Source organism: Neoarius graeffei, chromosome 14 (assembly GCF_027579695.1).
Source record: "Neoarius graeffei isolate fNeoGra1 chromosome 14, fNeoGra1.pri, whole genome shotgun sequence".
Taxonomy (NCBI): domain Eukaryota; kingdom Metazoa; phylum Chordata; class Actinopteri; order Siluriformes; family Ariidae; genus Neoarius; species Neoarius graeffei.
The window spans coordinates 39,837,139-39,851,525 of record NC_083582.1 but is presented as its reverse complement, the minus strand read 5'-3'; the positions used below and the strand labels follow the sequence as shown (position 1 = coordinate 39,851,525).

At 43.0% G+C, this 14,387-nt stretch overlaps 1 protein-coding gene across 1 annotated transcript in view; it reads right to left on the bottom strand.

Annotated features, from left to right (window-relative positions):
- The window catches only part of LOC132897587 (uncharacterized), a 71,787-nt gene that overhangs the window by 13,865 nt on the left and 43,535 nt on the right, over positions 1-14,387 (bottom strand). Inside the window, 2 exon segments of the mRNA XM_060938836.1 lie at positions 2,482-3,068; positions 13,483-13,966. Of these exon segments, the coding sequence (XP_060794819.1) occupies positions 2,482-3,068; positions 13,483-13,966 (1,071 nt within the window).

Here is a 14,387-nt window from a genome sequence, read left to right as displayed (position 1 = left end):
TCTAGCTGAAATTTTGCATGTGCAATGATTTATATCTCTAGGGGTTATGTGGCAAATTACAGCTCTGTACTAATTGTGGTTTCAGATTTACAGGTGTTTGAACTGAGTCAGGTGTGAAATGGAGCCTGTTGAGTGTCGCGCAGTGATCCGGTTTTTGTATTTGAAAGGACGCACACCACAGGAGACTTTTGATGAAATGAAAGAAACTTATGGTGATAATGCCCCATCATATGACCTTGTAAAACGCTGGCATCGTGAATTCAAACATGGCCGGAAGTCTGTGGAAACAGCTCCCAGACCTGGTCGCCCCCCTTCTGCCATTGATGAGGCATCTGTCCGTCAAGTTGAGGCTGCCATTTTGGAAGATCGGCGCATTACTATTCGCCAAATAGCCCAAGAGGTCAAGATTAGTACAGGGTCTGTGGAAACTATCATTCATGACTATTTGCATATGCATAAAGTGTCTGCCAGATGGATTCCCAGGTTGCTCACACCTTTCCAGAAGCGAGAATGCGTCGAGTGCTCGAGGATGAATTTGGAGATGTGCCAAGAAGATGAGTCAAAGTTTTTCAAAAGACTGATTACACAGGATGAAACCTGGGTCCATCACTATGATCCAGAGACCAATGCCCAGTCAATGCAGTGGAAGCACTTGGACTCACCACCTCCAAAGAAGGCAAGGGTGCAGCCCTCCGCTGGCAAGGTCATGCTCACAGTCTTCTGGGACCAGGACGGAGTAGTGATGACAGATTTCCTGGCAAAGGGTACCACAATTACAGGAGCCTATTATGCTTCACTTTTAAGGAAATTAAGAGAAGCTATCAAAATCAAGAGGCAGGGCAAGATCAGCAAAGGTATCCTCCTCCTGCAGGACAACGCTCCAGTCCACAACTCGCTTGTCGCCAGATCAGAAGCATGGGAGTGTGGCTATGAAATCCTCCCCCATCCTCCCTACTCTCCTGACCTTACACCCTCTGACTTTCACCTCTTCCCAGCCATGAAGTTGTTTTTGAAAGGAAAGCGTTTCCCAGATGATGCAGCCTTGATTTCTGAAGTCACGTCGTGGTTGGAGGACCAACCTGGGGTGTTCTACAAAAACGGTCTCCAGAGCTGCATCAAACGATGGGAGAAATGCATAACTCTGGGTGGTTCCTATGTAGAGAAAGACTAATAACTGTGCCAAGTTTCGTTGCTCTACTGCTATGGGAAGTGGGTCAGGGGCATTACTTATTGAACGCCCCTCACATGTATTAGATGGGCAAAGGGCGCTGTGCTGAGCTGTGAAATGTCTGACACAAGCACAATTCACAGTTCCCACCAAACGCTGTAGTAAATGCATGTGGGTCGTTTCTGACCTGTGTGTGTAAACTTGATGTAGAATTACAAAAGCTGTGCTTGTTCATAACTTAAAGGAAAAATAAAAATGATTTGTGCTAAACAAAAACAAGATATTTACTGCATATTTGGAAAATTAAATGACAAAATGAATTTATTTCAAAAGTATATCATAGAAACACTCAGCCATACATGAAATAACCTGGAAAATGAATGCAGGTCATTTTTGACCCATGTTGTGCATTAGAAGGGTAGTGATACAAAAAAGGTTCTTATTCAAAAAGTAAGAAAGGAAAAAATAAAATAAGGATGTATGATGATCAAAAACAAATTAATTGAGGAATACCTTGAATACTGAATGATGGAATTAATTTATTGCAAAGATATAGAAGATAAAAACTCAGCCGGGTCACTTTTGACCAATGTTTTGCATCAAAGGGTTAAAGAATTATATATAAGCTTTCACATTTTCTGTGGATGTTTGCTGCATTTTATATGCATTTCAAGCTAATAGTACCCTAGCTACGTATATACAATGTTGGATCTATTAAACAATACCTTTTTGCATAATGTTTGTCATTTTGTTATGATGTATAATAAAGTAATAGTAGTATAAAACATATAAAGGAATATACATATATATAAAAAAATGACGTCAAGTTTTATTCCACCTTTTTTTACACTTTAATCATGAAAATTGTTTACTGTCATCAAGAGTTCATCGAAATCTTCTGCTTCTGCCAAAGTTGTTTTATACAACCCTGTCCTGCCATGGTACACTGCCAATAGGGCTGTTCAGATAGTCACTGAGATAGTTCCTCTCTTTCTTTCCCTCATGTGTCACACGTTGATCTCTAACTGCAACTGTGTCAGTCAGTTGCACACCCTCACACCAGGCTCCTGGTACCACGGTCCCATCATCATCGTCCTGATCCACCTCATTTGCCTGGAGAGCTGGTCAGCGCATCCTGAGGAGGTTGTGCAGCGCAAGCGTGGCATTGACAACCTTGGTGGCCTTGCCAGGACCGATCTGCAATGTGGTGAGCAGGCAACGCCAGCGATGTGCGAGAATGTCAAAGGCATTTTCGACCACCCACCTTGCCCATGAGAGTCGGTAGTTGAAGACTCTCTCTGCATGCGTCATACCCCTGTTGCTGTATGGCTTCATCATCCAGGTACGTAGGGGGAACGCGTCATCGCCCACGAGAAAGTACGGAAGGTCACAGTCATCTCCTGGGAGGAGTGCCTCAGGTTGGGGGAAGCCAAGTGAATCCCCCACAAGGGCCGGGTACAGCTGGGAAGCGTTGAAAATGCCGCAATCTGATGCAGAGCCATTGCCCCCAACAGTGGCCCAGACGAACTTGTATTCAGCATCCACCACACCGAGCAATATAATAGAGAAAAATCCTTTATAGTTATAGAACAGCGAAGCACTCTTGTTTGGTTTCTTTATAGCTATATGTTTCCCGTCTATAGCACCACAAGTATGGGGAAAGTTCCACCTTTTCCAAAATTTCTGTGCTACGTCACGCCATTGGTCAGGTGTTGAGGGGACTTCAAACAGCTCCTTGCGGTATTCATCAAATATGGCTGAACACACTTCGGGAATGAACAGGCTGATGGTGTTGTGGGCGACATGGAAGTTGAAGGCTAAAGATCTGTAGCTGCTACCTGTCACTAGGAAACGCAGAGTGATCACCAATTTCATCCCAGGCTCCAATGGTCGTCTGCTTCTGTAAATATACCCAACAAAAAGAAATTTTAAGTACCTGAAATATTATTTATATATATATATATATATATATATATATATATATATATATATATATATATATGTGTGTGTGTGTGTGTGTGTGTGTGTGTGTGTGCTTTAATAGCGACCATTATTGGATTTTAATTAATATACTGTATGTATAATCCAAACATTTTCTTTACCCTCAGAGAAATCTCAATATTTCACAAACACACACCTTGGCCCCTTGGTTATGTGTGGTGTGATGCGTAGCAGCAATTCCGCAAAGGTGTTTGGGTCCATGCGAATGTATGACATGTAGTCACCCTGGCTTTCTCTCTCCAACTCCTGGAAAATGGTGTTATACTGCCCTAACATCCGCCTTCTCTGTATCCAAGAATGTACCCACCATCTCCTTGGTCTTGGCCCCTGTTTGTGCTGTCTCTCACAAATTAGATAGAGTAGTATAACTTCGTGGTGTTCCTCAGCTTCGCGAAGTTGTAATTGAAAATCTAGGAGACGAAGTCTTTGCGGAGGGATTGCCATTTTCACAGTGAGAAAGCAAAGTATTATATGCCGAAATATATATACCCCTCTCCAAATCGCCGCTGTGCGACAAACGAACGTCGTTGGTATGCACAACATACAGATCGTGCGCAGTTCTTGCAACCTTCATACGAAGCCTGCATGGAACGCACGGTCAGTACGATTATTGCACGTTTGAAGGACGTTGGTCTTACAACTTGCGTGCGTCGGCTGTACGAATGAAGCGACAGCCGTACATCCGAGCAGCCTCAGATTTCATGCGTGGTACGCACATTCGACTTCCAGGTTGTATGTTGGGTGCGCGGTGATCTTACTCCTTCATGGTCACCACAACTACGTTCTCCACGAACCAAAAAAAAAAAAGCAGCGATTTGGGAAACGCCAAAAATCGCACGGCCAAAAAAATCGTACGTCCGGTTGTGACCTAGGCTTTAGGCTAGACCACAATCAATTACTCACCCCAAACACACAACACTCACTGGTATAAGGATAAAAAAAAAAAAAATACAACAAATATTTATTTAGACAAGTTAGAGAATAAAAGTCATTTACTCTGTGCAAATTATCAATCATGTAACCAGTATTCTAAGTGCAGTTAGTAAAAGGTGTCAATATGAAGAATAAATAACATGTCAATACTAAGAATCTATTTGTGTTTTAACTAGGTTAGTAAAGGTCTCAATATGAAGAATAAATAGCCACTCTATTTATCAATAACTATTTAAAGACTTATTTAATTCCTACTAAAAATCTATTTACCGGTAACTCAGTTAAATTATTAAGTTGTGAATGGTAAGCTACTTTTGTTTCCTAGGGTTTTCTATGTGATACAAGTGTACCCAAAACACTTAAATTGTAACTAGATGTTTAAAAAAAAAAAAAAAAAATCAATACCAATACACTATTAGTGCCAGCACTATGGTTCTAAATAACAAATAAAAGAAATAAATGAAACAAACAAGATATTAAATAAAATCCAATTGAGATCTCAAAAAACAAACAAAAAATAATAAGCCTAAAGAAAACTGAGTGCACCCAAAAAAAAATGAAATTAAAATAAGAAAAATGGAGTGGGGGGCGGCACGGTGGTGTAGTGGTTAGCGCTGTCGCCTCACAGCAAGAAGGTCCTGGGTTCGAGCCCCAGGGCCGGTGAGGGCCTTTCTGTGTGGAGTTTGCATGTTCTCCCCGTGTCCGCATGGGTTTCCTCCGGGTGCTCCGGTTTCCCCCACAGTCCAAAGACATGCAGGTTAGGTTAACTGGTGACTCTAAATTGACCGTAGGTGTGAATGTGGGTGTGAATGGTTGTCTGTGTCTATGTGTCAGCCCTGTGATGACCTGGCGACTTGTCCAGGGTGTACCCCGCCTTTCGCCCGTAGTCAGCTGGGATAGGCTCCAGCTTGCCTGTGACCCTGTAGAAGGATAAAGCGGCTAGAGATGATGAGATGAGATGAGAATGGAGTGGGGATGTTAAATGTGTGGCTCAGTCCAATTTCCGATCCAAGTCTGCGTATTGTGTTCAAATTTGATCCTACCACAGTCACAGGGCAAGGGATGGTGGCAAGTAGCTAAGGGAGATCAGCCAGGAGATGTGAGGAGGCATGCAAGGGGGAATGGTGACACGAGAGATGGGGACCACAGGTGGGGGACTCCAAGGTATCCACAGACGAAGACGACGGTGACACAGGGTTTCCAGGTGTACAAAAAGAGTCAGGATATCTGCTTTTAATCAAGATCTCCAACGATCTTGGGGTCTTGATTGTAGATAAGGATAGATTAGCTGTGCTCACTCTAGGACCCAAATTGTTTTAGCGCAAAAGTGCTAAAGACTCAAATTTTTCTTTAGCAATTTGCAATTTCGCTTAGCAAGAAATGCTAAAAGAACAATTTTCTTTTTAGCAAAGTAATTTTTTTAGCAAGATATGTTATACTTCTAAATGTTTCTTGCACTGACATAGTATTGAAAAATGAATTGTTATTGTAGTTTGTTGGTGTTTCAATAGTGTTTGCAAGCTTGTTTCCTGCCTTTGTCTTTCCATGTTCTTGATTTATGTTCATAGCATGCTTATTTATTCTTGAATCCTCTTATTTTGATCATTTCATCAACTGTATATATGTAATGAAATTGTGTGTTTAATTTAACCCACTTAATCTGGTTTACAGAGTCCATATTTTTCATTATAATTATATCTAACATCTGGTGTAATGTGCTTTGCATTCTTTGCCATCTATGCACCTTTTAGCCCTTAGCGCATGTTTACATTAGATCGTATCAGCGGATCATCAGATTAACGTTTTTAAAATGATTAGTGTGCACACAGCAACACCAATACACGATTTGCGTGCACACAGCAACACCAATACACGGATACGCTCGGCTCCGCAGGTATCCTGCGCTCCAAATCACTCCGCCCTGAACAGCGAGTGCCCTCTGGAGGGTGCGCACTCCGGCCTTGCGCAGCTCACAGAGCGCGCGAGTGTAGTGCACAAGCTGTGATTCGGGACTGAGCCGCTGTGTGTGTGATCCCAGCGCATATCACTTACCACTTGCAAGTGGAAGGATGGCAAGCCTAAAGACAATCATAACTACACAATGGGCAGTATTTGCATCAGTATTTGCAGTATTTTCATACTTTTATACTCTTTAATGAAAGGTGATACAAGGCGGAAGTCCGCGCCGTTTTTCAGCAGTCGCGTCACATGACCAACGCCAGCGAATCAGGAAGGTGGATGTCACAGTGACGTTGTCCAATGACGACGCCAGCTAGAGCTCAGCACAGCGTATCCGTGTATCTCAATGTTTACACAGCACCGGAGCTGACATGATCTGGATTGAATACGTGGACGCTGGCGGATTCCCGTTTCCCGGCGTTTCCAGGCGGTTTAATGTAAACGGACAGTGCATCCGCGAAGAAAACGAGACAGATACGGTCTAATGTAAACTTGGCCTGAGTCACCCTCTATAGTCTGCTGACTGGCCTGTGTGGGTGTGTGTGTGGTGTATAATTGTGATCCATGTGTGTGTGTTTAGGGGGAGGGGGGTGTCTTTACGGGTAGGATGAAGGGAGCTCAGGGAGTTAAAATCAATGGTTGTTTCTTATAAATTAATCTCATAACCCAAATATAACGATATTCACCATTAATTTCTCAAGTGAAACTTGCAGTCAAAACTTTGAGCCATGTGCGTCAAAACGCTCTGAAAACAAGGTACACTTGGTCGATATATCCTGGTTCATCTGTGAGTTTTTCCAAAGTTCTGTCAGGGTTGATATGTAGAAAATACTTCTTTAGAATGGTTATATCGTGTTTTTATCCCTAACTGAGAAAACTAACAGAATATTCTAATATGTTCTCACTTTTTAGATAAGTTTTTGTCATACGTAAAGTCGGATAATTTTAAACAAACCTCGCTATAATCTTGTTCACTAATGAGCGAGAACTGGCGACATTATCAGCGCAACTCGGAAATTGATCATTTTATATGTAAGGTCCGATGCTATTGGAAGACATAATTTGCGGTCAACCAATAAGAAGCTTCGAAACTCGGGGGCGTTGGTTACAAATCAAAACATCGAAGATGGACACAAAAGGCAGGGCCTGAATTTCATTTTTCAGAATGGGGGGGAATTCCCCCCCTCAGTGACTCAAATGGGGGGGATTTATACAGTTTGTGGGGAACGCTACTTGTGGGATTAAATAGCTTAGGTCTTACCTTCTGCCACTACTCAGATTGAAGATCTCTACAGTATGTAACCTTTTGTCACCATTTGAGGTATCCTTTTTAGTAGACTTTTCATTTTGATATCTCCAAATTTGGATAGCATTGTCAGACAAAGGGTGGATAAATGCAAGTATTATTCCCACCAGCCGTCTAAGATATGGACTGTTCAGTTTTGGGTGGAGGGTAGAAAACCACCACAAAATGAAAGAGATCCTTTACAGCATGACATTGCTGACTGACTGTTATGCCATCAAACACCAATAGCCTTTTTCTAGCAGTGCGAGTAAGGCTCTAGGAAGAGTTTGGAAGGTTGTGTGCCTTTTAGTTAAGCTAATTTTACAACCTCCTTAGTGTTGCTTTACACAGCTGCTTCTTCCTCATCTTCATGCACTATTCTTTAAGTGTCACTGCTTCGTTTAATTATAAAAAAAGAAAAAAAATCAGTCTGTTCTTAATAGCACTCAATGAATTTATTGACACAACAAGTCTAACTTAAAATCTAACTTAAACCAGTCTGCTGACTTTTCAGGATTCTCTTAACTATGTTTGTGTTATTTGTCTCTTCTTTAAGTGGCCATCTCTTTAATCAGTGACCTTTGCTTTTTCCTTTTATAACATTTTTATATCATCTTTTTTTATCAACTTTTATATCATTTTTCTATTCTCATGTCTGATCTGATCATCCCTGTCCTCTTTTTAATGTCTACAATTAAAATAAGAAAACACTATCAAACTGTTCTTAACACTGAATGAATTTACAAACTTTGTTTCAGTCCACATATAGAACGTTAACATGACAGTCTTTGTTGACTTTTCAGGATTCTCTTATACCATATAGCCCTGTCTCCTGTGTCATATACCATCTTTAATTTAAAAAAAAAAAATCTAATTGTTCAACACTGAACAATTCATCTTTGCTGAGTGCAGGATTCTTGTACATATGTAGTCTTTCCTACTCTTTCTCCTAGTGGTCATCCCTTTTGTCAGCATCAGTGTCCTTTGCTTTTCCTTGTAAATACTTTTTTCTTATAGCCATGCTCTGATCTAATCCCCTTTGCAACGTCGACGTTAACGTTAGTTGTCTCGTCCTGTGTATTCTCAGTAGTATTCTCAACAGTATCACTCACACTGCTATTACCACCATCGGATTCAGGAGTTTTCCTCTTAGCAGGGGAAACTTCTGCCACTGCACTTGTACGTTTTAGCCAGCGGTCCATGTGTTTTACAGCGAAAGTCCGAGAGAGGAAGAGTGCGCGCGCTGTATCTGTGTGTGTGTGTGAACTGTCTGTCTGCTGTTTTTTTTTCTGAGTGGGCTACGGGGGGAGAGGGGGGTCAGTCAGTAAAAGGAGGGTTAAATTCAAGTAACCTTGAGAACAGAAGGTAGTCGCGCATTCACACTGATCCATTATTAGATTGACGTTGTCAGGCAATGCAGTAATGTGTGCGGGAATCTCTCGCATTAGAATCGTTAAAAGTGCGGGAATTAAAAAAAATATGCGCGATACCCGCAATCCCGCGCCCAAATTCAGGCCCTGAAAGGTACTTTTTATCTTGAGAAATCGCAATTGTTTGATGGATTTTGCTTAAACTTTAAATGACTTTCGCATAAAATGCGAATACAGATTTTCTTTTCGCAAATTGGAATAAAACCTTCTCGATTTTAAGTCTGGTTTTAAAGCGGCAGTTGCTTATTATGAGCAAACACTCTGGCGCATGCTCTAGGGGCTATCAGCAAACTCCCAGTGCATCAGAATGGGTTAGGCTATCCCGGATTACGGACCGGGCCAGTGGGGCCGGCACCCAGGGGCCCAAGGGGGCCCATAGCGATGCCGATGCTAATTGTGACATCAGAGGGCCTCTATTCTCTAGGATCTTATGACTACTTACACTGTTATAGGACATATCTGAAGAAAACAGAGGGAAGGGGTGGGTTGGTGGGCGGTGGGGGACGGCAATCAGAGGGCCCCTGGCCCTGCTGTAGTGCCTCTCGTGAAAACTCCTGAGGCCATAACGTCTGCCAACTAGGGGTTCAAGGAAGTAGGGGGAATGCTTTCAGAGGACCCTATGATTATGAAAGCCCCTGCTAAGGGTCATGACTTCTGGCTATCTGGGGGCCCTAGAGAGAGCCCCAACAGGAAAGCGTACTGTTAAGAGTAGCACCAAATTCTGGGCCCTATGGACCTAGCTCAAATGGACCCCCCCTTACAAAAAAAAAAAAACTGACTCCCTATGGGGCCCCCCCCGATACGTAGGGCCCTGGTGACTTTCCCCCCTACTTTGACGCCCCTGAAGAGAGCCCTCTGATTACAAATGTCCCTACAAAGGGCCTCTGATTTACCAAGGGTTTTAGTGTTGGGGTTCATTTTTGTTCCTTACTTCATGTCATAGGCAGATAACAACATGCCTTGTGTGCCTCACGCCAGGGACACATACTGTACAAGTGAATTTGGCAAAGTGAAGTGAAATTCACCATTCATTCCTATGAGGGAAGCGAAGTGGGGTGAAGGCAAGCGAACAGGGCGACGCGAAGTGAAAAATATTTGGCCAAGTTTAATATGATGCAAATGAGTAGCGAATTTCACCTGCGGCGGCCAATCAAATCAACATAAATGTTTTAATCGATTTGATTTGCTGCTACGACCTCAAAGCCGTTGTAAGGACTAGTGTATTTTCAGTGAGAAATTTCGGAAGTCTAAGTGAAAATCTAATATCAATTTTCCAATGGACTGACCAGAAGGGGCGGAGACTTAGGGGCTCTCTTTCATATATATATATATATGCTCCCTGCTTCAGTACTCCTCAACATTCTGACCGTTCAGCTTGACAACTTGCTCTGTGTTCAGCCTGTTCAACCAGACTTGTTCAGCAGTTTAGCATCCAACAGCCTTTTTAAAGGCTTATATCCATTTATATTATATAACACATCACTGCACATTCAAAGGTTCAAAGCCTTTGTAAAAGCTCATTGTCTTTATTATATTTCATTATATATTATATTACTAGAAACAACACTGCACCTTCAAAGGTTCAAAGACTTTTTAAAGGCTCATTGCCTTTAATTATTGTATTGCGTGTGCGCGCGCGTGTATATATTATAATCAGTTGTGAGAAATTTAGGAAGTCCCAGTGAAAATCCAATAGATATAACACTCCCACATTACACTTGGCATCAGTAATATGGATTGCAAACAAAAAAGTGGGGCTTCAAAACAAAAAGCCAAAAAAAGTTAGGGAGGCAAAGCAGGCCGATTTTTAAAAAAATGTGCCTCTGATTTCTAACTTTTTCGACAAGCCTCAAGATTCAAGTATTGATAAATGTCATTAGTGGCCCAAGTTGTAGCAATGAAGAGATCACTACTGGCTTGATCGTACAGGAGCCCTCACAGACCCAATCAAGCGTAGATCCGGCCTGTCAGGCTCAGGCCCACAATCAGACCAGGCATCGCCTGAGAAAGTGTTTCCAAGTGAGGAGGAGTGCACGGAGCCCAGTTTCACACCAGAAGCTTGGGACTCCAACTCCAGTTGTGAAACACTTAATGACCCTGCTTTACAGCCAAATACCACAACTGACCAAGACTGTACTCTTGTTAGTACAGGAGACTCACTGTCAGACCAGGCATCACCTGAGAAAGTCTTGTCAAGTCAGAAGGGGTACACCGAGACCAGTATCACACCAGAAGCTGGGGGCTCAAACTCCTGGTGTGAAACAGATAATGACCCTGCTTTATGGCCAAGTTCCATTACTGAACAAGCCAAGTCGATTCTGGTTAGTAGAGGAGCAGCTGCTTTTCAAAATCGAAGTGAAAAGTACCCTGCCTCAAGTAGGGATAGGACAATGGGGGGGCATGACTAGGAGTTTCACAAATTCCTTACTCAAATGTTCTCTACCTAATGGCCAATCTGTGACTAGGCAGTGGCTACTTTACTCCCCTTCAACTGGTTGCATCTTTTGTTTTGCTTGCAAGCTATTTTCAAGTAAGCACAATGCATTTGTCCACGGGTTTTCTGATTGGAAACATTCTGAGCTTATCGGTGAGCATGAGAGGAGTGAGGAGCATAGGGCTTGCATGCTAGCATTACACAATCGCTCCAAAAACACAGGAAGAGTTGATTCTGGTCTTGTCAAACAAATGGATACAGAGAGGCAATACTGGCGGGAAGTTTTGAAAAGAGTTGTTGCTGTAATCCAGTTTTTGGGGGAGAGGGGCCTTGCTTTCAGGGGAGACGATGAGCAGCTGGGATCACCTCACAATGGTAATTTCTTGGGCATTGTCGAACTGTTGGCCAAATTTGACCCTTTTCTAGCCGACCATCTCCAAAGGTTTGGAGGCAAGGGCAAAGGCTCCGTGTCCTACCACCCATCAACAATCTGTGAGGAATTTATCCACTTAATGGGAGAAAGAACAAAGGAAGCAATTATCAGCGAGATTAAAGAGTCCAAATACTTTTCTGTTATAGTTGACTCCACTCCAGACTTTGCTCATGTGGACCAACTCACTTATTTTCAGGTTTGTAAATAATGGTGGAGAAGTAGTTGAGCATTTTCTGACTTTTGAGCCTGTTGGAAATCATAGTGGGAGCAGTTTGGCTGAGTGTGTTGTTGCTATGGTGGAGAACCTGGGCCTAGACTTAACTAACTGTAGAGGCCAGTCTTATGACAATGCAAGTAATATGTCAGGAAAATACAATGGAGTCCAAGCTCATCTGAAATGAATAAACCCATTAATTTATGTCCCCTGTGCAGCACATTTGTTGAATTTAGTTGGTGTCAGTGCTGTTGATAGTTGCCCAGAAGCTGGCAGTTTCTTTGACTTTGTGCAATCATTATACACATTTTGTACCTCGTCAACACACAGGTGGGGAAAGGTGTTTCGTGATACAGATGTGAAACTCGCATTGAAATCATTGTCAGGTACTCGCTGGAGTTCAAGAGCTGAATCCACAAAGGCTCTTTGGAAATATTATCCACAATTGAGAGAGGCACTGAACAATATTTCCAAAGATTCACAGGAGAAATGTGAAACTAGAAGCGAGGCCTCTGCACTCTGTGGCAAGCTGGACACCCTAGAGATAGCCTTCATGGCACACTTTCGGGATACAATACTGCAGCGGTTCCAAGCCACAAGTCTGCAGTTGCAGAAACATAACATTGACATACACACAGCTACACTGCTTCTCCTTTCACTTCGTGACTTTGTGGCACAACAGAGAGACAATTTCGCCTTTTTGAAGGGTCAGCTTTAAATGTTACCCATTCAGTCTCCCAAGACTACAGGCATGACCTCCAGCGCACAAAGAAGCGCAAACGTATGGCTGATGAAAATGAAGAGCCAGGTGTTGAATTTAGTGGAAAAGAAAAGTTTCGGATTGAAACATTCAATGTTCTAATTGACAAACTTGTGTCCTGTCTTAACCATCAGTTAACCGCATACACACACTTGACCAATCTTTTTCATGTTCTTTTCATGCCTGACAATATGTCCAACAGTGAGCTCACTTCAAGGGCCAAATCACTTGCTGAAGCATATCACACAGATTTGGACATGAGCCTGGCAGAGGAACTTGTACAATACAAATCATTCATGTCAGAAAATCAAAAATGCCCAAGTACAATGCTGAAGACCATGGTGGATTTGGATCTACAGTCCACTTTTCCAAATGTCTACATAGCACTCAGACTTTTTTTTTTACCCTGCCTATTACAAATTGTGAAGGGGAATGTTCATTCTCCAGACTGGCTCGTATTAAGAATGAACTAAGGATGACAATGTGCCAAAACCGCTTGAATTCACTTTCTCTTTTGGCAATTGAATCAGAGTTGGTTCGACAGCTTAACTTTGATGAATTAGTGGATGACTTTGCAAGAAGGAAGAGTAGGAAAAAAAAAAAAAACTTATATAGCCTAGAATGAATTATTCCTTAGGTATGGCTTAATTATTGACATATCCTAATCAGTTTCCTTGTTAACTTCTTGACACAATACATATATCTTTAATCACTAACATTGTATGCCTTAAATGTTCTAAACATACAGTATGTTCATGTCACTTTATTTACTTAATTCACATGTTGCCCTCTGCTAGTTTGCGACCTCAGTAGCCTTTGTGTGTGGGGGGGGGGCTTTGCGAACTCCTGGCCCCGGGGCCCAGACCCCCCATAATCTGGCCCTGGGGTCCTGTAGAGGAAGCCTTGGTCGCCTCTATGGGCAGCCGCCTCTGCTTCTTCTGGTAGGTTGTCGAGCCAGTTCAGCTTGTTGCGTTTGGCATTAAGACATCTGCACTCCCTGCCAGTCTGGCTGTTCTTGCCTCCACAACACAAAGTTTCCTCTGACAGGAAGTCCTTCCTCTCCTTCATTCTCTTGTGCCCAAGCACCCTGGCTGCAGCAGTGATGCTTTGCTTGAGGTCGTTCCAGAGCTTCTCTGGATTGTCCTCATCTGGGTCTGTAGGCAGGGCGGCGAAGCGGTTGTGAAGGTCCAGCTGGAAGTGGGCTGCGACTTCAGGAGACCACAGTTTGGAGATGTCAACCTTGCACTGTGCTTTGGTGGAGTGGTTCCTTTTCAGTCGAAGACAGACTGTCATGGCGAGCAGCCTGTGGTCGGAGTTTCCCAGCTTGGCACTGCGGTAGACATGGCAGTCTGTTGAAGTGTGTCAGCGTCGGCTGGTAAGGATGTGGTCCAGTTCTTTCCTTGTGTGGCCGTCGTTGCTGATCCAGGTCATGCTGTGTATGAGCTTGTGCCGGAAGAAGGAGCGCTCTGTTCGTAGGAGAAAGTTGGAGCAGAACTCTAGGAGTCTTATGCCATTGTTGTTGCAGGTGCCAGTTCCATGGGGGCCTAGGGCACTCAAACCTGGCTCTATCGGGCCCAGTTGTAGTGTTGAGGTCATCAAGGATCCAAACGATGTCATGTCTGGAGATGTCAGTCATAAGCGATAACTGGGTGAAAAACTTGTCCTTTTCCTCGTCTGCTGCCATGTTGGTTGGGGCATAGGCTACAATGACAGAAATTCTGCCATAGCTGTGGTGTAGGCGGGCAAGGAGCAGTCTGTTGTTCACTGGTT